This window comes from Anolis sagrei, chromosome 5 (assembly GCF_037176765.1).
Source record: "Anolis sagrei isolate rAnoSag1 chromosome 5, rAnoSag1.mat, whole genome shotgun sequence".
NCBI classification, from domain to species: Eukaryota; Metazoa; Chordata; class Lepidosauria; order Squamata; family Dactyloidae; genus Anolis; species Anolis sagrei.
The window spans coordinates 65,208,887-65,235,455 of NC_090025.1; the positions used below are offsets into that span (position 1 = coordinate 65,208,887).

General features: G+C 37.6%; 1 protein-coding gene across 18 annotated transcripts in view; it reads left to right on the plus strand.

Annotated features, from left to right (window-relative positions):
- The window catches only part of TENM3 (teneurin transmembrane protein 3), a 1,604,633-nt gene that overhangs the window by 1,372,705 nt on the left and 205,359 nt on the right, over positions 1-26,569 (plus strand). For 12 of the 18 annotated variants that reach the window (XM_060778662.2, XM_060778660.2, XM_060778663.2 and 9 more), the window contains one exon: positions 22,487-22,696. The exons of the other annotated variants lie outside the window; for them this stretch is intronic. In XM_060778662.2, the coding sequence (XP_060634645.1) occupies positions 22,487-22,696 (210 nt within the window). The remainder of the gene's footprint in view (positions 1-22,486; positions 22,697-26,569) is intronic. 18 annotated transcript variants of the gene reach the window in all.

Sequence of the window (26,569 nt, forward strand, 5' to 3'; positions counted from 1 at the left end):
GATTCTATAGGCAAAAAGATGTCAGTCTCTGGTAATCAGAATTTGCCAATATAGTCAATCAAGTATTGATATATTTGGGATATTCTTATTTATACAATCCAATTCATTTAAATTACTTTACAAACATTACTTCCTGAAATTCTGAATATGATAAATTTGAAATCACCATCACCACCACAAGGTTATCTCCATAAATTCAACTTGGTTATGTAGATGAGCAAATAAATTCTATACATAAAGAAATGTTTCAGAATCTGTTGAATAATGCAAGAGATTTGATTGCTAAAAACGAGAGGTACAGTACTTTGCTATACTCTGAAGATGATTGTGAAAAGTGTGAATATTTGCAGAAATGACAAAGTTAGCATAGTGTGTTCATTAAAAGGATTTTAGGCAAACTACAGACTATTTTTTAAAATCCCTGGTGGATTTTCCGATTGTATGAAATAACTTGATTCTTAAGAGCTATTAAAGCTTTTATTCTTATAATTATTTCAACAAAAACATTTACATTACTACATCTAGCTCCATTTTGAAAGAATAAGCATAGACATACAGTCGGACAACATTAGGCTACAACTTTATTGGTTACAGGTCAACGTGGGCCTGGTAGTCTGCATGGCTTTGGCTCGATGTCATTGGCCGTTCAATGAGCCAATCACCAGCCTTCTTGTCAAGTGATAACTGGAGGAACACCACTGCATAGCTTCCCTGCTATCTGAGGATATGACAAAGGTGGAAATACCCCAAGTATTTCCACCTTTGTCATATCCTCAGATAGCAGGGAAGCTATGCAGTGGTGTTCCTCCAGTTATCACTTGACAAGAAGGCTGGTGTCACCTTTACCATCCATACCCAGTCACCATTTTATAAGGCCTGCCAAATTACTCACTACCCAGATTAGGATCTAATATCAAACCACCCCAGAAAGTTGGGACAGCAAAATAATCCGTCATCAAATATTGACGAAAGGAAAGGTAAATGGGATATAGCTTCAAAGCAAACTAAAGCTGGAACACTGGAGAACACTTTAGTGTCCCCCAACCCTTCTGTCCCCTACCCCCAGCCAATAGATTTAAGTTCCATGTGCTGTCAATTTTTACTTCTTCCCAAGGCGCACACAGATCATTTGGGCCTCTGGAAAGCAGCAGCAGCAAATGACACCATTGCCAGCGTGTTGTTCTTGGGTCTATGTCACCTCAGATTAGAAAGCTAAGTCATGATGCATACATGGAGAAAATGTGGATATTTTTTTTATATGAATGTTTCATTAATGTAGGCTTCTTCTTAAATTAAATTTGTTTCCAAGTCGGAACAGTTACATTTTTTAAGTGTAACTCCAACCAAATATATATCTAAATTCAGGTTTGATAGCATAGGGAAGGGTTAACACTCCTGTGACATTTGCTTTCAGAAGATTTCACCTCATTTCCTGTCACTGTGATAATTGGATTTTGAAAAATTCGGCTTGTTGTGGAAACGGAATTGGTGATAAAGCTTCAGTTGAGACATCTTTTCTCCATAATAACTCTTTCAGGAGTGAATTTCCCTTCCTGGGGATAGATTTCTCTCACTTCCTGTTGTCTCACCCTTCCTTTGTAGGTCGGATGTTTATAACTGCCTGTATTTAATAAATTTTGCATCCCCAGTGTTAAGTTTCAGTATCAGAGTAGAGTATATCCTGTTCAGAAGAGACTATGATCCTTGTCGTATTTTGCCTTGGATACTCACTAGTGTCTGACAGGCCTTGCAATAAATCTGGATCTCACATGCCGAATGATGCAGGTTTATTATAGAGTCCCTGGAGAAGCCATTGTGCTCTCAGCTTTTCTTTCATAGACCACTTGACTGATTCATTAAAGGAAAACTGGGTAAAGCTATGCTATATTAATGAATCATGACAAGCCTTTTGCCTATCAAGGCCAAAGACATTCCAGCTATCTAAGACAAAAAATTAATGGAAGATGGTCATAAGTGCTCATCTTTGTGAATATTCAAAAAGCCATGAAACTGCAACTGGCAGCATTTAATATGTTCTCTCTCATGATGCTTGAATAATTTTCCAGAGAGTGATCACTGCAGCTGCTGTGAACATGGATATTTGTTTATTTTTCACCTTGGTCTTACTGGAATGCTGACACGGCTAATCTATTGGGCACGTAGTAGAGAATAGTTTCGTATTCATAGCTCTGTGGCATTCTTCCGAGTAAAACAAAATCAAAAGTCATGCATGGGACAACTCAAGTAATCTGCAAAGAGTTTATTGGGGCCGACTCTTCTGAGAATTTTCCTTATGAGAGAAAGAAAACACACTCTAAAGGATATTCATGAGGAATTTGCAGGGCGGAAAGATGGAAACCTTCTTTGTGTTTTTTCATGGATGTTTGTGAGAGAAAAGGAGATGGCATGGACTGTCGGATTGAGTTATAGAATGCATTTTGTGATCTCCCCCTGGTAGTACAGCTCATTATGTTAAACAGTGTCGCTCTTAAACCCTCTGTAGTTTTCATTTTATGTGCATTGGCCTTCATTTGCTGAAATGCTTCAAGTTCACAGCACTAAAGTCATTTTGAAAACAGGATGTAATTACAAAGGTTTCTTATGCTTACCCACAGCTTTTTGGGACCAATGTAATTATCATTACATGTGGATACTGTAAATTGAATATCCCTTCCCTAATTACATTAAACTCAAGGGTTAGCTGCTTAAGCATCCAAATAAGAAAAGTTCACCCTTCGCTATAAATAGTCGAATTGTTCTCTTAGTTAAGTTGACCTTTAAAGCTCAGCATTTACATGATATTGTCAGGTGTACATTATAAAGATAGCTTGTAATGAGATCTGTAATGAGTAACCCAGTTATAATGGCCTTTTCTAAAAGTCCATTTATTCAGCATTTTCTAACGGCATGATGAAATTAAAGTTTTAATCTGTGCATGTCAGGGCCTTTTTCAGGGGCAAGTCACACTGTTCTTGGTTTTAGAACTATCCTGCCAACTACTGAAAGTAGTTTATTACTTTCACAGTTCCACATCTTGACAGAAATTACTATAAATATGATGGATTAGTCATGCCCATTAAAAGAAAGGTGAGAGAACACGTGTTTTCTTGGACATTGAATTTTATGTTCTATTTCATCCTTTTTATACATATCAAACAATTTGCTATTTTGCAAAAATATAAGGAAAGATTCATCATCCTCATCTAGTTAGATTTGTTTTTAAATCCACTGAATTAGAGTTATTTTAATGCATCCCAATGTCTTGTATGTTATGAGATGCCTATGTTCATAGGCGTGTTTCTGGATGCAGAATCATAGATGTTCACCCTTCTTGTTTGAAAAAAATGTAACCAACACAATTGCGGTGGATTTCTTGGGACAATTGGTCATGTTTGTTTAAAAAAGTAGCCAAAAAACATTTATATCAGATGGCTGACATTCTGAAGCATTGTTTACAACACTTCAGATGGCAATGTTCTGAAAGGTCTATTACGTTGAACTGGATGCAATAAAAGATTATTCCAGAGAACTAAAATGTATTCTATGCTTGAATGTGCCTAATGTAGCAGTGGCACATTGTGCTATGCATATAATTACAGTGATTCTTTACCTTATGAGGACATCATGAATCCAAAGTTTCACAAATTGATATTGAATGCATTTCTGCTTGCTCGTTCACTAAAAATATTGTGGTTCTTTACAGTTCTCATCTGCTATTTAACCTGGTAGGCTTTCCTTCCCATTCTATTTCATTAAAACCATACCGTTCCCCTGCTGAAGCTTATTTCCTCCAAGGACACCTTCTGCTGAGTGTCCTTTATACACTTTCACTTGAAAACAACAACCTGCTTTATGTGAGACAAATGACAAAGTGTACATTGCAAAGGATTTTCTTGCTGTACATAAACTGACTAGAATTTTGATTATGTACAATGAACATCAAGGTATCTGGGACCAAGCAATGTACCTTGAATTGTGGTATTTGAATACTTGAGCGATCTTCTCTGTTTAGCCTTGTCCCACTCTTTTATACAATTATACTTCGTAAATATGGGCTTTTTTTAATTTCAGTGTATCTCTTCATTTTTGTCATTCATTTTTGACAGTAGTGAGGAAAATCTTTTAAGGAAATTGAACAGATTCAGCTATAGTATATAGAGTTATTTTCTAAACTAAGTGATTCAGTGTTATGGATCCCAAATCCATGAGGGGCATTCTGCGGTTTTGTGTCACAGACTAAATTTGTGAGCTCTCTCATCATCACAGCAGCATTTTGCAATGACATATGTGAGACTAGCGTGTGGCTTTAGCCAAGCAAGAAAAGTATTCCATTGTGAGAAGCAACAAAGAGATATCACCAGGATGACAAATGGGATATGCAAGCTCTCTGAAAACATAGTGGAATGCAGTGAGTCCTTTTCACCTGTTGATTCTTGGCTCAACTACAATCCAGATATGTAGCAACAAACAGATATTTACCATCTGTTGGCTTGTCATTTCTGTGGGAGAACTTGAAGTACGTGGAAATCTGTCCCCCCTTCTAAACACATTTACTTGGAAGTGTGTCAAATTAGTTTTGTAGAATCTTTAGATGGGTGTACTTTACTGTTGTGCCTCCCTCTTATCTTCTCTAAAGCAGCTGTTTGATACTGTTGAAATCATATACAGTACAGTACAGCATGTTGTGTGAGAAGTGTGTTACAGCTTGACAGCTTGCCTTGCTAGTGATTAAATCTAAGGAGAAGAGTGCTTGCTATGGCTCCTGACCAGCAGCTGGAGCTACTCTCATAGTCCTAAATTTGTGTGAGAATTTGTGTGAAAACAACCCAAAGGAAGATCTTGTCACATCTAGTTCAACTAACCAACTGCCATAATTTCCATGAGATATGAAGAAGCTGCTCATCTCATTTTCAAAGGTCACCAGTGGGAAGAAAGCATCAGAATTGGGTCCTTCTCCTTAAGGGGGACTTAAGATGGAAGCAAAATCTCAGGAAAGCATTATGGTTAAGATAGAATAGAACACAGAGAAGGCCACATATAGGCAAAGTATGGCACACCCATACCACCAGTACTATACTTGCTTTTGTCAACTCATCGAGATTCCCTGGGCCATGCTTTTTCTGGCATAAAAATGGAGGGGAGTGCCTTTTCTAGCTGAGTTCTACATTTTATTTATTTATTTACCATATTTGTACCCCGCCCTTCTCAATCCTGCAGGGGACTCAGAGCAGCATTACAACAGGCAACAATTCAATGGCATATATACCTATCAATAAAATCAACAAATAAGTTAAAAACCAACAGTTAAACATCAAATATTAAAACATCAATTAAAATCACACATCCAAATCATAGTCTAGATCCATTCCATTTGTCATTATAGTCTTTGTAATCACTTATTGCACTGCTTATTACTGATTAAAAACTTGGTCACATAGCCACGTTTGTAGTTTCTTCCTGAAGGTCAGGAGAGAGGGGGCTGATCTACTTTTATTGGGGAGGGAGTTCCATAGATGAGGGGCCACCACTGAGAATGTCCCCACCAACCACACCTGCGAAGGAGGCGGAACCGAGAGCAGGGCTTCCCCAGAAGATCTTAACCTCTGAGAGAGTTCATAGAAGGAGATATGTTCAGACAGATAAGCTGGGCCGGAACTGTTCAGGGCTTCATTGGCTAAAGCCAGCACTTTGAATTGTGCTTGGTAGCAGACTGGTAGCCAGTGGAGCTGGTGTAACAGGAGGATTGTCTGCTCCCTGGTGAGAAATCTGGCTGCCACCCATTGGACCGCTTGAAACTTTCAAACAGTATTCAAAGACAACCCCACATAGAGGGTGTTGCAGTAGTCTATTTAGGATGTAACAAGAGTGTGGACCACTATTGCCAAGTCTGGCTTCCCAGGGTACAACCGCAACTGACACACAAGTTTTAACTGCAAAAGCTCCCCTAGCCACCGTCGAGACCTGGGGTTCCAGACTCAGTGATAAATCCAGGAGAACTCCCAAACTACAAACCTGTGTCTTCAGAGGGAATGTAACCTTGTTCAGCACAGGCTGCAACCCTATACCCTGTTCAGCCTTACAACTGACCAGGAATTCTTTTGTCTTGTCTGGGTTCAATTTCAAATTGTTTGCCCTCATCCAGACCGTCACAGCTGCCAAGCACTGGCTCAGGACCTGCACAACCTTCTTAGTAGCAGGTGGAAAGGCGTGATAAAGTTGGATGTCATCTGCGTACAGATGATATCAAACTCCAAAACTCCGAATGATCTTTCCCAGCAGCTTCCTGTAGATGTTAAACAACATGGAGGACTGAACCCTGACTCCACATGACAAAGGCTGTAGGGCAGAGCAGGTGTCTCCCAACAGCACCTTCTGAGAATGACCCTCCAGGAAAGACTGGAGCCACTGCAAAACAGTACCTCCAAACCCCATTCCTGCAAGGTGCCCCAGAAGGATATTGTAGTTTATGGTATTGAAGGCTGCTGAGAGGTCCAAGAGAACCAACAGGTGTCACACTCCCCATGACCGGTTTCCTGTGTAGATAATTCATTAAGGCTGTTTCAGTTCCATGTCCCGACCTTAAGCCAGATTGTGCCAGATCCAGACAATCTTTTTTTGCAAGAACACCTGGAGTTGCAAGGCCACCACACGTTCCAGGTCTTTACTCAAAAAGCGGAGATTGGAAAGTTGTTCAATTGAATGGGGTCCAGTGATGTTTTTTTCAACAGCAGTTTTATGATGACCTCCTTTAGGCCTGCAGGAATCTTGCCTTCTCGTAAGGAGGCATTAACCACCATCTTCACCCACTCTGCCAAACCCCCTCCTGGCTTCCTTTATCAGCCAGGATGGGCAGGGGTCTAGGATACATGTGGTTGCCTCACTTCTCCAAGGATCTTGTCCACATCCTCAAGGCACACAAATTGAAATGAAGCCATTAAAACTGGATAAGCAGGTGCTCATGTTATATCTTCAGAGATTATCATTAACATGGAATCCAAGTTGGAATGGATCAGAGCAAGTTTATCTGTGAAGAACTGGGCATGGTCAGGGATACCATCTTGCGACATGGGATTTAACAAACCTCTGACCGTTTGAAACAGCTCAGCTGGACGCTTCCTTGCGGACGCAATGTTGACCACAATGAGAGATTTTATTGCGGCCTTCACTGCCACAGAAAATTCATCATTAAAAACTGAAAAGTTTTCAGGGGTTTAAAAGAGGTGAAATCAACACATTGAAATTAAGGCCATGTCTCAGTTTGAAAGTTTATTTTTCAATAGATTTTCAAATACTTTGATTGCTTCCATATCCAGTTTTACTGACATGTTTTCATGCTATACTTTTTCCAACTGTGAAATGAAAGACTCAGCAGGTGGCAAAAAGAGAGGTTTTCACTTATTAAAGCAGTAAAAAGCAAAGCAAGGAAAATACTGTGTTTTCAATTTTTTATATTTTACTAACAACATTTTTTTTTTAAAAAACTGGCTTATAAATATTCTCTGTTTTCTTCCTACCTTTGATTAGATTAATAAGGTTTTTCTGGAAATTGGGTCACCTTGTACAAGAAAAGTTAAAAATTGTGTTTAGTGAACGTTTGGTTGTCACAAGAGTGACACATTATGGCATTCTGTTACACAACATTGAGCTGTAAGTTTTTGAGGCTGAGACTAAGGACACTTCTACACTGACACTTTAATGCAGCTTGGACCTGGTTTGTAAGAAACCAGTTTCATTGATCAGATTGCCATGCCTGGAATTGGTTTAATGCCATGCGACTTCAAACTGGTATGCCAGGGTTTGTTTGTTTGTTTCATTTCCTGATGATATGCACATCAGTACACCAGAGGCTAACTGCAGGAAAAAAGTAGGGAAGTGATAGTTAAGAATGGAGGTAATCAGTTGCCCTTCTCAAGAGGTTGATTAGCCCCTGCTGCCCAGCCATGCCCTTGGGGCATTTTCCAGCAGCCTCTTCAGAATACACTTTAGCAGAGGCAGGTGTCTACAATGCACTCCACATTTTGCAGTGCCAATTTCGCCCTGATCTGGGATACATTAGCATCTGCTGCAGCATGTTTTTGTGATGAACTTGGACTTTCCTTGACTTTCTTTAATGCATTGCATACAATAATGCACTTTGAAGCTTTAAGCCATCTTCTGTAGAAGGGTCCTAGGACTGATTAATTACATGATTTACCTATACTGAAGTATTTTTAAAATGTTAATTTTTATATATTGCCCTTCCTCCAGAGATCTTGGAGCAATGAACAGAGCTTCAACACCATCCATTTTATTTTCACAGCAAACTTGTGATTTAGGTGAGGCTGAGAATGGCTGGAGTAAGGTCTCCCAGTGAGCTTCTTTCAAAATTGAGTTAAAATGCAATTCTACTGCAGCCTCTCCAGCCCCAAAATTATTTTTATTTCCCTGCCCCCATGTCACAATGACTCTATAATTTAGTTCACATTTTGGTCAAAGGGTAAGCGTAATTGTGCATGTATGGTATCAGTTGTTTTCTAAATGTTACAAACTCTTTAAACAAGTGTTTTGAGAATGCCACCAGATGAGCTAGAGTAATTTCAATTGGATGAAACAAATTTTATTTTTTCCACCATTATCCTCAACATTCAGCATGCATAGTCCTTATCCAACATCCAAACATGTTTGACCCTATTCCAGCATTTTTCCCTAATCACTTGCCAGCTTTGTGTCTCCCTCTAGTTTGCTGGTACCTTCTATGGTGTGATATGAGCTACATACACTGATAAAACTCTTCTTTTTGTTACTTGGTAAAAAAGGAACAATTAACAAAATGTGATTCTTTGACAAATCTTTTGAAATAAATTAGAAATAGTACTGAATGTTTGTTCCTTAATGTGGAGGGTAAAGAATAGTTAAAATTATATCAACTTACACTAGATTTAATCATACCGTACTACAACTGAAATTGTAGATCCTGATTATCTTAAGGGCAATGTCACCTCTTTGCTTTGTCAATGGCCAACATGCTAATGAATTTTCATCTTTTGTTGTTAAAATAGAATAGCATGCATAATCAGAGAATCCAAGGATTTTCATTGTCCTGGGCAACTAACAAAAATGTCTAGTGTGTTCAGAGGACACATTAATTTAAATGTAGTGTCCACAGTGACAATGCTCAGTATCCCACAACCTAGATCTGCTCTCTTTATTTCTTTTGGATCTTCAGTTCTTCCGCGCTTCAAAAAGATAACTAAGGTTATGTTCCAGAATTCTAATCCCCTCAGATCCCATGAAAACCAACAGTCAAGTGTCTACCAAAATGAAATAGGAGTCACAGGTACATAAAAATAATGGTTTAATTGTTTTCTAGAGATGTTGAAATGAAAGCTGAATGCAAAGGTAGAACATATTCCCTCAGCTGTTTGAAGCTGTCCTTCATCACAGTTGACATTAACTGAGGACTACTTGATAAACTAAATGTCACTCCCATACACTGTTTCTCAACTGGATTACAGCTGTTTATACACTCTGGTTTTTTAAAAATCTTTAAATAACCTTTCTACCTTGTTCTGAAAACTGCTGACACTTTTTCCATAAAAAAGGAGGAAAAGACCACATGGTTACAAAAACATGCTGGGATAGAAATAGTTTTACAGTACTTCTCCTTACAGAGTGGCCTGACTTTGCATGACCTGTTAGAGAAATCTGCAGCTTCTGAAAAGCTGCATCATCATCATCATCATGATTGATTGATTTGTTCATAACAACACAGCATACGTGCATATTAGGTCCAAATGTCTGGGATTCATCTCTGAATATTGGGATCTTCCCAAAGGCCTAGGATATTAGAGGTATTTTCGCAGAATGTGCACAGTTCCAAGAAGTACAAACTTCTGCAACATATGGATTGATGTTCTGTCCAAATTAAGTGGTTTCAGATGCTTTTCAAGGTTTCTTGGAATGCTCCCAAGACCACCAACCACTATTGATACCACTGTTTTTCTCTTTTGCCACAGTCATACAATTTTAGTTTGTAAGTCCTTGCATTTTGTGATCTTTCCCAGTTCTACTGTCTCCTCGCACTGCAATGTCTATAATAAAAACATGTTTCTTTTCATGGAATCATAGAGTTGGAAGAGACCTCGTGGGCCTAGAAGCAGGAAAATCACGTTTAAAGCACGCACACACACACACCCAACAGATGGCCAGCCTATGTTTAAAAGCCTTCACACTCTGGGGCAGAAAATTCCACTGCTGAATAGCTCTCACAGTTAGGAAGTTCTTTGTAATGTTCCGGTGGAATCTCCTTTCCTGTAGTTCAAAGCCATTGGTCCATAGAAAACAAGCTTGCTCTCTCCTTCCTCTGACTTTCTCTCACATATTTATACGTGTCCATCATGTCTCCTCTCAGCCTTCTCTTCTGCAGGCTAAACATGCCCAGCTCTTTAATCGTACCTCATAGGGCATGTTCTTCAGACCCTTGTTCATTTTAGTTGCCCTCCTCTGCACACATTCCAGCTTGTTCAACATCTCCCTTCAGTTGCGGTGCCCAGAATTGGACACCATGTTCCAGGTGTGGTCTGACCAAGGCAGAATAGGGGATAGCATGACTTCCCTGGATCTAGTCAGGCCAAAATCCCATTGGCTTTTTCAGCTGCTGCATCACATTGTTGGCTCATGTGTATCTTGTTGTCCACTTTTTCACATGTACTGCTGTCAAGCCAGGTGTCCCTCATTCTGTATCTTTGCATTTCAGTTTTTCTGCCTAAGTGAAGTATCTTGCATTTGTCCCTGTTGAACTTCATTTTGTTAGTTTTGGCCCATCTCTCTAATCTCTTAATATTGTGTTGAATTCTGCTCCTGTCTTCTGAAGTAAAAGCTATCCCTCCCAATTTGGTGTAATCTTCAAACTTGATGATAATGCCTTCTATCCCTTCATCTAAGTCATTAATAAAGATTTTGAACAGAACCAGGCCCAGGACGGAACCCTGTGACACTCCACTCATCACTTCTTTCCAGGATAAAGAGGGAAGCATTTGTGAGCACCCATTGGGTTCTTTGACTTAACCAATTAAGTTAAGTCAAAGAACCCATCCACCTAATTGGCATCCACCTAACCATAGTTTTGCCTAGCCCGCATTTGTTTGCCAAAAGGTCATGGGGGACTTTGTTGAAGGCCTTACTGAAATCCAGATATGCTACATCCATTGCATTCCCTGCATCTATCCAGCTTCTTACTCTTATTGAAAAAAGAGATCAAATTAGTCTGGCATGACTTGTTTTTGATAAATCCATATAGACTATTAGCAATACTGCATTCGTTTCTAAGTGTTTGCAGACTGCTTCCTTAATGATCTTTTCCAGAATCTTACCTGGTATTGACGTGAAACTGACCAGATGGTAATTGTTTGGGTCTTCCTTTTTCCCCTTTTTGAAGATCGGGATCACATTTGCCCTCCTCCAATCTGCTGGGACTTGAACTATTGTCCAAGAACTCTCAAAGATGATTGCCAGTGGTTCCGAAATTACTTTCACAAGTTCCTTCAATATTCTTGGATATAGTTGATCTGGCCCTGGGGACTTGAATTCATTTAGAGCAGCCAGGTATTTCTGGATGACTTGTTTCCCTATTGGGTTGGATTTCCCCAAATCTTTCATCCCATTCCAGGTTGCTGAGGTCGAGGACAGCTTTCTTTTTGTGAGACTGAGGCAAAGTCTCTTTTTGTGAGACTGAGGCAAAGAAGGCATTAAGTCATTCTGCCTTTTCCCTGTCCCCTGTCAGCATTTCCCCATCTTCTCCTCCTTGTTCTTCCTTTTTCTACCAATGTAAGCAAAGAAGCTCTTTTAATTGTTTTTAATGCCCCTGGTAAGCCTGAATTCATTTTGTTCTTTAGCCTTGCGAACATTTTCCTACAGGAGTTGGTTATTCATTTGAATTCATCTTTGGTGATTTTTCCCCTTTTCCACTACTTGTGCATGAGCTCAGCTAGAAGTTCTTTGGACATCCATTCTGGCTTCTTTGCACTTTTTTTTCTCTTTGATGGCACTGTTTACTATTGCGCCTTGAGTATTTCACTCTTGAAAAACTCCCTTCCATCCTTAACTCCCTTGCCTTTTAGTATTGGTGTGCACGGAATGCTGCTCAGTATTTCCTTAATTTTTTGGAAGTCGGCTTTCCACAACAGTTATATCTGATGTGTTATGTGGCAGGTATTTTATCTGTTTGGATTCTAAAATCCCAGAGTATTTTTGTTTTTTGTTTTCTGTCATCGTCACCTCCTCCTCCTCCTCCCTATATTATTTGCTAAGGCCCCGCTGAATTAATTAGTAAATATCTAGTTATCTTTTATTCATCCATTAAGCATATGCATTCACCATATATAGAGGTGAATGTGAGATGATTTATAGGTTGAATGGGTATAAGGTATATCAGAGAACTTGGAGAAATTCCAGGATCCCTTCCACCATTTGTGTAAAGATGTAGAATTGAATCATAATTGCTAGAAAACTGGTGTATCTTCATATTAGGAGGAGCAGGTGTCTGTCTCTGACACCCTCCCCTTTGCCTTTTTAAATAATTTATTATTTCAGTTTGTTTCGCTTGTCTTAGCTGATTTTTGTGCACATTGTTTTCTTCCTCTTTTAACACTGTAACCTTTCTTGTGAGCTGCATCTTAAATTACTACATTTGAACTTTTTCCCCTGGAATTTTGCAAGCTTAAATGGTTTTTCTATGCCTGCTTCAACTATTTAGATTAAAAGGAGTTGCTGCTGAATTTGCAGAGCATTCAGATGGGATTCTGCTTTCATGCTCCTTCAAACAGATGGATAACCTCTGCCTGTTGATAGATTTGGATGGCCTAGTTGGCATTTCTTTCATCCCGCAATATCGATGAAGTATTTGGAAGCTCTTTTGTGAAAGCACAGTTACCCTCAATCTTAGATGTATACAAACAATAATGTCTTCTACCCTGGGAATGTTTTTCCGCCTCTTGTCCCTTCCTGTTGGATAAAATTGGTTATGGTCTACATGCTCTCTGTGTTTTCCATTTTATAGAGCATCTATTGTTTGTTTTATTTGTCAGTTTGGCAAAACCTGAAGACCCTAATTTCCTGTTTTGTTAGTGAGTTTGGTTTCCTGTTTGATTTTAGTACTGGTTCCTATGAACTTTAATTACAGCCTTCTTTTAATAATACAAAGCTTCTTGGAATAATGAATTGATCAGCTTCTTTCCAGTCTTGATCTGAGATGGAAAGTACTTTGTGACATGATCTGTGCTTAGCTTTTTTCACACTATCTATGAATTACATAGTTAGCCACAGTTTCAGATTTATACATGTGTATCTTTCTTGTTAGCTGCTTTTTAAATTTCACAACAGTTTTATATATTACATCTTTTCCTCTCTCTTTGAAGTGGGCTCATTGTACAACTTCTTGAATCTGTTCTGACTTGGAATTTTAAAAAATACATTCATAGGACATTAACTGGAACAGGATATTTATGGTAATGACTGATGTGATTCAAACATCTATATTTACTATGCTGAACAATATTCAATACCTGCCTTATGCTATCACTTGTTTGATGGTAGCAGAATAGAAATATCATCTCATCCTGAATCTTTCAGGCAAGTTTTTAGCTGAGTCAGTGACATCCACTTTTGCTTGTTTGCTTTTTCTTCTTTTAAGTTTAAGCTTTCCAGAGTCTTGCCTGTGATGCTTCATTTGTTCTGTGATTAGGAATATTTTCTCTACATGGGCAAAGCTGATAAATTCTGTTCCAGCAGTGAAATAAATTACAGACTTGCTCTAATGAGACCATCAATTGCTAAAACATGTCATTTTAGTTGTGTGAATGCTATATGAAGCAACGTTTAAGATTTGTGTATGTGTATGTGTGTGCACTCATTTGCTAATTCTAAAAATACCAAGCACAGAAAGGTCTTGTAAAACATGATTGATATGAATGAGGATAATGTTGAGACACTGGAAAATAACATTAAGGTTACCAATGGAATGGTAGATTTAATACTATGTCTGGTTGTGCCAGACATTATTAATCCTTTGCTTCAAGTAATTTAAGTATGCTTATTTGAACTTAAGATGAAGTTCCGTACATGTGTACTCAAAACTAAGCACCACTGAATTTAGTAAGAGTTTCGGTCCCAGATCTCATTCAGCACTGTAGTTAATGTCTTTGGTTAGTTAAAATTGTTTATAGTCTGCATATCCACCTGTATTTTCCATTTTAAGGTGAAATTTGTAAGACATAAGTGATGTAATATCTAACTACTTGATTGGGCCACCATTATCAGTTCGATGCCCCACTAAACTAAAAACATTAAAATGTGAAACTATTAGATAATGTGGCTTGAATGAATGAGGGGGATACATACTGGACACTGGACATTCCCCAGACTTTGTAGAAAACGTACACATGGAAACATTGCAGTGAAGAAATTGTTCATATTTTCCATTCTAAGAGAAATTGCAGTGCATCATTCAATGACAGAATATTATATACTGTATTCCAAACCAGTTTGTAGTCAGCAAGAACAGATGGCAGAATTTTACTTGTCAGAGATTTACAATACAATGACATAACTAAGACATTTTACCCAGGGTAGTAGCCACACCGAAATAAGAGAATGTAGACAACTTTCTTTTGATTCTGCCTTTTACTTAGTTTCTGGATAACATGTACAGTGTTTTTGACTTATAGATTCAATACATTTCACTTATTAGAGAATTAATAGCTTTTAACTGGATATGTGAACAGCCAGCTTTATGGTTTATAGTTTTGGAGAAAGACACTCTTTTCAGGGACCTTCACACTGACTGAAATTCGGCGGCAATGGTGGGGTTTTGTTTTTTTTGGGGTTTTTTGCACTTTTGCCATGGAACCTGACGTCTCCCATCACGCCCCAGAAAAGTACTTCCAGGGCGGCTCCATGGCAAAACTGGCACAAAACCCCTGCCACCACGAAAAAAATTGCCAATGGCATATGATGGGGGGCTTTAATTGGAAAAGTAGGGTTGAGCCAGCTCAAAGAGGCTTCCCTGTGTGATGAGGAGGGGGGAGCCGGGACGGTACGGGGTGTGGGGCAACAGGTTCCCATGTCCCTTGGGTGGGCACAATACTCAACAATTCTGGCAGCCCATGTGAAGAGGTCATATGAGGGTTTCCTTTCATCTCAGTGAAATGGGGGTACAAAGTAATTTGGATGCATAAAAAGGTCAGATACAAGTAGTGAAAATAATAATAAATACATAATAAACTTTATTTGTATTCCGCCCAATCTCCCTGAGGGGACTCGGACGAAAAAAATGGCAAACATTCAATGCCATAATACGTTCATCAAAATCAAAGAAATAACAAACCAACCAGTTACCAAAATAAGCCAACATAAACCAACATAAATCAACACCCGAGACAAACTTGTAACCCAAACATTAAATCATAACATAACATCTAACCTAAAGACATTAAAGACATTAAACACAAATTTATAGAACATAAATTTAGATACAAGTTGTGAGAAGAGCTGAAATTCATGTTACAATCATTTGCATTGAATTAAAAATGAAATTGAGAGTAATTCAGAATGATCGGTTACTTTATAAAGGCACATAGAATTGAGTAGTTGAAGCTTTCCTTTCAGGAAACTAAATCCTAAGAATAATTCAGTAAAGCAGTTTGTACTTGTGGCCCACTTGGAATTCCCACTGCATGGGAAAATCTAATCTTGTGTCTTTACAGATAAGACACAATTCAAGATATTTCTGTAGAAGGTGGACAACTCAGATACAAAGATTGGAAAATCAAAGTAATTGAACAATATCTTATGATGTGACCTGATCAAGAATCATCTACGTGATTCTTTCACACACAATGCATGTAAAGGCATGAAGGGAAGCGTTTCAGTGAGTTATCAATACCTGTCTTATTTTTCTGCAAATGTTTGGCCACTTATTTATGGTCAAAGCTATATTTTAGAAGAAAATGTACAATACTTTTGCAATAATTGTAAATACTCATATTTTAACTTTCATCTCATTTATTTTACTTTTTGAATTTTCACATAAAGACTTTTTATTTATACATGGATACAATATTGCTAGCAGTGTTGTCTATGACAAAATCCATTCACTGAAATTAACAGTATGTAAGTGTTTGTATTTATGGTTTGGGACCATTCTTTTAATGTATAATTTTACACATAGTTTGCAAATTGCAGTCAAATATACAATATCATGTTTGTCTGAGTGTCATGATATATTAGATGTTCATTCTGCACAAAAGAAGATACAAATGATCAGTATGCAAGTTACTTCACAATTCAAGGATCATTTGTTCTGGGCAGGACTATCAAGTGGATGCTGTGGTTCTAAGCATTTTTACCCAGTTTCAGACAATTTTCCAATTGTACTCCTTCATGCAAGAGGAGGATTTGGCCACAGTAATCTGTGCCTTCATCACTTTCTGTTTAGACTGTTCAATGCACAGTACATGAGACTCCTCCTGCATACTCTTTGAAAGTTAAAGCTACTGTATTTCTTCTTGCATGCTTTTATTTGAGCATTTAGTGTATTGATCTAACAGTGCTGTGGTGTTTTTGACTGGTCCTGCTTCTTACCTGTGAGTCAGTGTTTCTCAGTCTGGGGGTCGGGATCCCGGGGGGGGGGGGTTGCAAGGGGATGTCAGAGACAAAGACCAACAGAAAACACAGTATTTTCTGTTGGACATGGGGGTTCTGTGTGAGAAGATTGGCCCAATTCTATCATTGGTGGGATTCTGAATCCTCGTTGGTTGTGAGCAAACTATAAATCCCAGCAACCTCAACTCCCAAATGACAAAATCAATCCCCCCAACTCCACCCATATTCAAATTTGGGTGTATCAGGTATTTGTGCCAAATTTGGTCCAGTGAATGAAAATATATCCTGCATATCAGGTATTTACATTGCACTTCATAATAGTAGCAAAATTACAGCTACGAAGTAGCAGAAAAATGATTTTATGGTTGGGGGTCACCGCAACATGAGGAACTATATTAAGGGGTCGCGGCGTTAGGAAGGTTGAGAACCACTGCTGCAAGGAGTTTTGATACTCTATATAGGAAAGCTGTGTTTGCCATAGGAATATGCCCATAGTTTAAAGAATTCCATCAGAAATTCTTATTGGTGAAGAAATGAGACAAAAGCTATTTTGTGGTGGCAACTTAATTTTGAAATACTCTTCCTAGCAATACTAGACACACTACATCTTTGGTTAGTTTGAAGCAAACTTGATTTTTTTTTGTTTTACATACTTTTTGATTATTTTAAATGTCATTATGTCTCTTATTTCTCTGTTCTTGCTGTGTTTGTTAATACACAGTTTTAATATTTGAAGTAAAACTTATGAATTGCTTTGAGAACCATTTGAGGTTGAAAAGTAGCATTGATAGTTCTGTTTTAAAAATTACTTATGTTTTTACTCTCAAACTATTTATTCCAGATTATTCCCATTCACCCTTTGTACCCATAACAATCCTGAGCCATTAAGGCACACTACCTTATTATATAATCTACTTAAAGTACTGATCTTGAAAACCTGACATTCACAGATTTTATTCTAAAACAATGCAAACAGTAATTCATTTAATGTCAAAAGATGCTGAAACAGGATCTGTTTTAGAGCTAGGCTTAGTGATAAATTGTTGTACTTAGCAAGCAAGATTCATCTTTTTCGTTAGGAATCAAGATCAAAAACAGAAAATGTATAGAAAAAGGAATAAGACAGCAGTTTAGACAACCCAAATCCTACCATTAGTCTAAATACAGTAGACCTGTTGAATCAATTGTTGAATGGTGAAGCAACTCTTAGGCAAATCTGAGTCCATGGGTCTTATCATGTTCATCAACAAAATGAATGCCTATTTGACTATCAGAGTAAGAAAACTTTTTGTCAATTGTAGCATTATTAGGATATATTTAGAGTGGGGAAGGAATGCCTCTTCATCCTTGAAAAGCATGATTACAAACTAGTGCTGATTCATTTCAGTGAAACGTAAAGAAGGACAAGTGTCCACTGGATTGCTGCAGGCTGTGTAGGTATAAATTGTTTGGGCTTCATTGTTCCATAATAAAAGGTTTATAAATTAGAACTACTTTTGGAAGAATAGGGACATAATATTGCAGTACAGAGGGGGAAAGTCACGCTTTAAAAGCACAAGGCTGATCTTCTGTTCAGAGAATATCTCCCAGATCTCTGCCTACCTGCTTCAGCTCTAATCAGGAGCAGCTGTGCATAATTAGGCAGTGAAGCTTTAAATGGAGTTGGCTTCTTTCAGAATGGAAACAGTCCGGGGGTCCTTGCCTAGATTCCTGGACTGGGAGCTTTTCTAAAGATGCAAGAGCAGCCTCCTTTATACTGCTTCATTGCTTAAAGGCAATTTAGCTTCACAAAAGAACAATGGCTGTGGATTTTACTAGTCTGAGCACCAAGAAAACAATATTTTATAAATCTGAAAACCCTGAAACATTCCCTTATGTTTAACTTGAAATTCATGCTGTGTTCTGTCTAGCTGTGCAGACTTTCACTTTGGCACACAGCAATGTGCTATGCTTGCTAACTTTTCAAAAAGCACTCACTGGGAATGGTATGTCAGATCAGTCTACTGAAAGTACATTAGTTAGGTCTAAGAACCAACCATCTCTCGAACCAGATTTACATATTCCTGTTGGAGTTGGGGGGCAGTAGTCCTTGACTCAAACTTGCATTATATCTCCTATAGCACCTGACATGAGTATCTTGGAGCAGCTTTTGCCATTTTATGTTATTTTTTAAAGTACACAAAATAGCTGTCTTTCAAACAATATTTGAAATAGACAGTATGGTGGATTAAAGCAAAGAAGTTTCAACACTGATAAGTAGAACTATCTATATAATATTGACAAATTGAATTTTAAATGTTTGGCTACTTCAGATTGAGATGTTTCACTAACATAATTGGACTGGTGCACTGCATAATTTGAAGATTGCAGTATTTATGGCACCCAAAAGCAACAACAACGTTTTGCTAGTAAAAAGTTAGTTAACTGTTCTGTTTAATTCTGGTCAGACAGTCCTAATTACTATTTTCGTTGTGTTCATTGAGCAGCTTGTTCAATTTTTTTAAACTTTTGTATTGTATAGCATTTTAGGTTCATTTCATTCTCATTTATATTGTAATTGCCTTGGGTCCCATGTTAGGAGAAAGGCAGGATATAAAAAATTATAGAAATAGTTTTATCTTTGTTGCAGGGAGAGTATGTCCATGTCCTTAGCCATTCAAGAAGGTTGCACTGACATGCCCTGTTGAAACGATAGAGATTTGTTCATCACCCAGTGCTCCTTCTAACAATAGAGACAAGAAAATCTAGGAACAGGAAGAATCACTTCCAACGGAGACAACTCAAGAAAGGGGGCTTTGGTTGAAATGAGTCTTTTTGGAGAGGGGGTGGGATATAAATAAAGTTTATTATTAAATAACACTCTGATCCTAGTAAGATAAATAAACTAACAAAACTGGGCTGCATTGAATTTTTTAATTCTTTATTTACAATATTTATGTCCTGCCCTTCTCATCCCAAAGGGAACTCAGGGCGGCTTACATGAGTGACATCATTCCATGCCTCAACAACAAAAACAACAACAATTAAACGCAATTAAACAAGATTTTTAAACAGCATTAAAACAACATATGTAAACATTAGACAACTATTGTGCATATATCCAAAGCCAGATAATCAGATAATCATATGCATCAGTCCAAAGCCAATTCCAACTGTATTGCACAGATAATTATGCTGGGCCAAATCCTTACTCCCAAAGGAAAGTTTTCACTTGTTTGCGAAATGACAGAAGGGAAGGGGCCGATCTAATCTGACTAGGGAGGGAGGTCCACAGCTGAAGGGCCACCACTGAGAAGGTCCTGTCTCCTGTCCCCACCAGTTGCACCTGTGAAGATGTTGGGATCGAGAACAGGGCCTCCCCAGAAGATCTTAACCTCCATGATTGTTCATAGAGGGAGAAGTGATCAGACAGGTAATTTAGGCTTGGGCCGTTCAGGGTTTTATAGGCCAAAGCCAACACTTTGAATTGTGCTTGGTAGCAAACTGACAGCCAGTGGAGCTGGCAGAACAAGGGGGTTAACAATCTGGCTGCTGCACGTTGTTATATCTGAAACTTCCGAACAGTGTTCAGAGGCAACCCCACGTTTTCATTGAAGAAAAACGTAGCAGTTTTATGTGGAGATGATGAGGATGATAAATATAGCATTAAACACCAAGAAATCCAACCAGCAATGCCCAAAATAAAAGGAGGGTGTTGGTAAACAGGAATTGTTGCAGTAATCACAACTGTAAATTCTCATATCTCTTGGCCATAGGCTTGGGAATATTAGTAATTGCTGCCACGTAGGAACAGGTGTATCTAGTTGGTTATTATGTGTAAACTGGTCAAGGAATGTATTGTTTTTTTTCCAAAACATTTTTGTAAATTTGACTTCTAAAGAAGTCCCCAATGTAGTCTGATCCTTTTATTATAATGTGACAGCTATGGAAATATCTATGACTATCTTCATTTAACTAATGAGGATTTGTTAAGCATATTTCCCAGAGGGAGAGCTTCATACTAAGTACAATGGTTGCCCAGTATTAAAAATGTAGATAACAAGACCTGTGCAGTTACAAATAATTGTGCTTTGTGTGCACTCTGCCACAATGCCTTTCAGTAATGCTATTTGCATGTAGAGTTTTAATTAACGGATAACTGTCACCACAGGTTGACTGCAGAAGGCTCTAGCATCCAGCAGAGAGATAAATGCCAGTGCCAAGTTATACAGGTTGGATAGCATGCAGGGGGTCTATAATATAAAATGGATTTATAATTAAAAGTCACTTATTACGAAGTTATTGTTTTACATAAAGGAAGGAGAATGGCTGAATTCTGGCAATTTCATGTTATACCATGTAACATGGCTTTTCTCATGACTCAGCTACATACAGTATAGTTATAAGAGGAAACCTTGAAAATCACAAGTTTTAGTCATGCAGACACAAACTTGGACACTTAGATTTGCTACAGCTGAGCCTTCCTTTTAGGACACCTTAGAGCAGTGGTGGGGATGGTGACGGCCGACAGCGAGCTCTGGCGTGGACTGGTCCATGAGGTCACAAAGAGTCGGAGACGACTGAACGAATGAACAACAACAACAGAGCAGTGGTTCTCAACCTGGGGTCCCCAGATGTTTTTGGCATTCAACTCCCAGAAATCCTAACAGCTGGTAAACTGGCTGAGATTTCTGGGAGTTGTAGGCCAAAAAACATCTGGGGACCCCAGGTTGAGAACCACTGGAATAGATCAATATGGTTTCCATTTTATAGATGAAAAGGTGAGGTTGATTTGGACTTCAAAATTCCAGGTTTTTGCAAAGTTATAGAAGAGTTTCTTATAAGTCTCATAAGTGCAGTGTAGTAATCTATTTGGCTGGCCCTATAATCTGCTCACGATTTTAATATGCCCATTATGTTTTATTCCGGGTTAGCCTCTGAAAATACATGATAAAGGCTCAAAAGAGTATATAGGGTATAAAGGCAGTAGATACCTGATGCCTCTACTTTTCTTATGCATGCAGGAATTGTTATGTAAAGCAGACTACTTAAAGGGATCTAAATCAGTGCACAGTTGTTACCACAGTCCTGTCTTAACACAATGAAATCTGCAAACTTAATTATACTTCTCAAGATCATCTGATTCTCAGTAATAAGTGTAAAAATGCATTTCTAATTATTTTTACTTAAACCTAGGCTAGACTCTTAACATTTTGAATAAAACTTAATCCCAGCACTATATAAGAATTTAGGCAAAAGTGAAGTGTTTAGTCAAAGAGTTTGGACAAAGTGATAGTGTTCTTCATTATAGAATTCATTTTTTCTGCCATATTACAAATACTTAATTTGAAAGAGTAACCCCTTTGCTAACGTGAGGTCCATCTAAATGTGACAAGATTTCCCAGGTGTTCCTTGCAGTCTGAAGTCTTAAAATGTTAATGTCTAGTCACATGCATGATTCTTCAGCACTGTCAGCTATTTTGCTGATCTACATAGCGAGAGAATGGATTACAGCATATGGGTTATGTAAATATTTGCTCAGAAGCCAGAACAAAGCTATTTGTTCTTTAATTTACAGATATAGACCTGATGTTTAAAAGCCCTTGGTGAATATTAAACTTAATGATCAAAATTATCCAGTTTTGTTTTATACATGGAATTTCTATAGAAAATAGATAGAATGTTTAGAATGCGAACCACAAATGAATTTGCACCATATTTACTACCATATGCTATCCTTTTATTTGGCCATGATTTATTAGAGTATTTTAGCTTCAGAGATAAAGGAAGTAAGCAGTAATTGACTTGTCACTCATTTTATCATAACCAATTTTTTTTAAAAATATATTTTTTTATTTTTTTCCCTTAGGTCCTCCCATGCCATCCTCTTCATCTAGTCAATCCGTTATTGAACATTTACATTCCCCTCCTCCATCACCTAATCTCCATGACAACCAGAGATGGTTGCTAAGTACTAGTGCTATCCAGCCAGTTCAGGACTCTGACACTGATGAGGACTATACAGCCAGCTCTTATCTAGTACAGACCGGTCCTGTTTCAGTTTTTGCCTCAGGTCATGGTAAGAATGAGACATCTTGTCCATAGTACACTTACTTATTTTCATCCTGATGACATATTATCCAGATTGTTTGGTAGTTAACATTTGAGACCATGTGTCAGAACAGAAATGAATTATTTTGTTTGTTAAAAGTTAAGAAAAAGAGAGTATACAGAATCACTTTTATTATTCATTCATTTTAATAATGAATAAAGTCATCCTAATTTAATCTGCATGTAATAGCCATTTAATTACATAGGAATCACTAGTTCTCAATTGCGTAGAATGTCATAATTTGCAATAAACATCTACTTAATTTTAGAGTGCAATTTTCTATATGTCCATTCATAATTGAGATCTATTTAATGCACAGGGGCTAATCGTATATACTCCTGCATGAATCAACTTTAAGTCAAGGGCAAGTTTTGGGACCAAAAGTATGGATTGTGATACCACCCATGGATAAATCCGATCATTTCATTCAGAGGGGAAAGCACCAGTTCCACCTCAGACCGTCAATTGCCCCAATTGCCACTATTTTCCCACCTAAGCGTTCAAATGTATATGTTATGTGTTAATATTTTTAAATGTTTTATGGTGTTTTGGGGCATCGAATTGTTGCCATTGTAAACCGCCCTGAATCGCCTAAGGGCTGAGAAGGGCGGTATACAAATATAGTAAGTAAGTAAATAAGTAAATAAGTAAATAAATAAATAAAAGGCCAGAAGCAGCATCATGACAGTGAAAGTATAGAGGGTCGGTGCTTTTTGTAGGTTATCCCGGAATGGACTAAGCTTTACCTTTTGCCATTCTACTTAGAGAATGGACTGATTCATTTTTTGATAAAAGTTAAGATGCAGTACTCACATGACCCACTGATAAGTTATCCCAGGTTTTGGGATTAAGGTGTTTACTGGGAAGTGTGTCCTTGGGTGTATAAATGAAATGAAATAAAACATACAGCATAGACAAGCAGCCTAGTGCCTTCCCACTTTTCAAGATTGTTACTCCCAATATCCCACACTACTGGCCAACATTGCTGAGGCTGCTGTACTCTAGCAGGATTTGAGGGACTATTCTTAAGTAATGTTTCTTTTCCATTGGCTTTGTTATAGGAAAATGTTCTAGTTACCTGTGTTTTTTTTATTAAAAAGCTGGTAAGCTTCAAGGTTTATAAACTTTGTAATAATTAGCAAAGTCTGAACATCAGTACACAACTATAAAAGAGTATCTTTCTAGTTAAATGCAGTATTTTGACAGCGAGTTCTAGATATTAGGCTTGGGCGGTTTCATTTGTTATTTTCGTAATTCGTTATTAATTTGTATTTAAATTAGCTTACGATCCAATATTGAGCCATGCAGGAATAGTGTGAGGAGTAAATTAGATTCAAAACATTTTTTTCAATTTGTTTCGTTATTTCGTAATTATTTCGTAATTATTTTCGCATGTCTGGTGCAAGTTTTATAGTTGTTGTTTGTTTTATCACACCAATAGTCAACAACAGAGGGAGAGGGAAGCTTCAGAAGTTCCCCCTGTCCCATTTGGAGGTTTTTTTTAGCATATTGCGCAATCACGTCCGCCATTAACGAATCGATTTGTAATTTTACAAAATTTCGTAAATTTCGAAATTTTTAAAAGCAAAATTTTGGAATTCTTAAAAAAAACCGAAACGCGATGGACCCCTAAAAACGAAGCGAGTTTAGAAACAATTTTTTCCGTTGTTACCCAGGCCTACTAGGTATATATGCTTATCAATAGTTAGATGATGTTGTTTTTGAGCCAGACTGAAGCTAGCTCAAAGTAGTCATGATTGGTTTAAATCCCATTAATTTTAGTAGGTCCACTCTAAGCATGACTAAATCCAGATGCATTCCAGCCCTATGACTTACAGTTTAATTATTGCAAGGTAGTACATTGAGAATCATTCATAAGTTTAGAAAGTTCCCAAAATTTATAATTTACGTTGACAGTGCTGCAGCAAAAGAAGCAATGAATTGTCTCAGAGAGAGAGAGAGAGAGAGAGAGAGGGAGGGAGGGAGGGGGAACACTTCCAAATGCTTCTGAGCAGGGTTGGGGCTATGTGGCTTTGTGACCCCAAGCTTGGCCTACTTAGCTAGTGGTGAGAAATACTAGGCATTCCACAACATCTGGAGTGTTACCCAGTTCCCAACACTCATCTAGGGCATTTGGTAAGGATTTGTCAAGCTTGCAAAATATAGTTGATTTAGAGATGGAATGAATATTCCAAAAATGTATTAAAGAAACCTTTATGACAGAAATCCTGAGTTAATGAACTCTGTGCAGTTCAGGACATGTTCTGTGAAAGCTTCACACGTGGTTTTGCTCAGAAGGCAGCATTCTCTCTGTAGGAATAATATTTCTGCTCACATGTATTCTAGATTTCTGCAAACATTTTGAATAATATCTCTGCTCAGAAATATTATTTCGTGTGAAGAAAACGCCATCTTCCCTGCAAAGCAAGCACAAATGAATCTTGCACAGAATACATTGAATATTGTATTTCTTCAATTTTAAGACACACTTTTTCCTATATAAACATATCTAAAAATGGGTTGTATCTTCGAAACGCAGGTGTATCTTACATATTTTTGTTGGTGGAGGTGGTACTGAAATTAGGGTGTGTCTTACAATCAATGGTGTCTTACAATGGAAGAAATACAGTAGTGTTTTAAAATGGCATGATTTTCAAATAATTCCTGGAAGAACTTTAATATAATTATTCATTGTTTCCTTCAGAAAAATAATTAGTGAAGAATTATATCCCTCAGCAGTGGTCATGTAGCTTTGGAGGCAATTTGCATATCTTTTGGCCCATATGCATCCCAGAAAATCCAGCATTAGGGCATCTTTGTAGATACACCTTTTCTCTTCTCTTTGTTAGAAAGCAAAGCAGGTGTGAGAAAATAAGGCTGTAATGCCGATCAGGTTAACTGTTACCCTGTTGGATGTCTTACCCTTCCACAAGGTTCTTTTCACCTCTCTCTGCAGTACTATGTCAGTAATGGGTTTAGCACTTTCAGGAGGTCCCATTCAAGTGTTCATGTGGTTAAGAAAATTCCCTCTGTGGTTAGTTTTTTTTAGTATTGTTATTATTTCCGCATTTAATTATTGCTTTTAAGAATGCTGATAAAATAGTTTAAAATGGGGGATTACAAACAGTATACTTCAAAGAGAAATGTTGTAGTAGTAATTTTTCTAGCAATCATAGCCTTGCTTAATTAACCCATGTTGATGGGAATCCGAATTATTGTTAAATATGGCAGTAATCTCTCATTTTCTGGTGTATAATGTAAAACAAAAATGTAATAAAACCCCAAAGTCATTGATCCGAGCCAGATTATACTATATGATACAAAGAGCTTTCTTATTACTTTGATGACAACTGAAACAAAATTATTATTGATATTTTTAGTATTTTTGAGATCTTGTTAATGTAATTGCTTTCCAAATTTGACTGTGAATACACACATACTGTATTGATTCATTCTAAGATGCACTTTTTCTGCATATAAACATCTCTAAAAACAAGAGTGTATCTTAGAATCATAGGTTCGCTCACTCTCTCTTTATATATATATATATATATAGAGAGAGAGAGAGAGAGAATGAGAATTGAAGATATGGACTACACATATGTGTGTGTGTATGTATTCATTCATTCATTTTGCATTTTCCACCAAAGAAAAAGCTACTGAATGTTATTCTGTTAATTTCCCCAGATGGGGGAAAGTGTATTGAGAGGTTGCAGTAATTGTTGCTATGGTTCTCGGAGATTTTTACTTTAATTTCCAAACAGTGTTTCTTTTGTTCTGTCTATTCTTGCAGTTCCTGGCACCAACCAACATTTTGTTCTGACCCTGGAATGAATATCC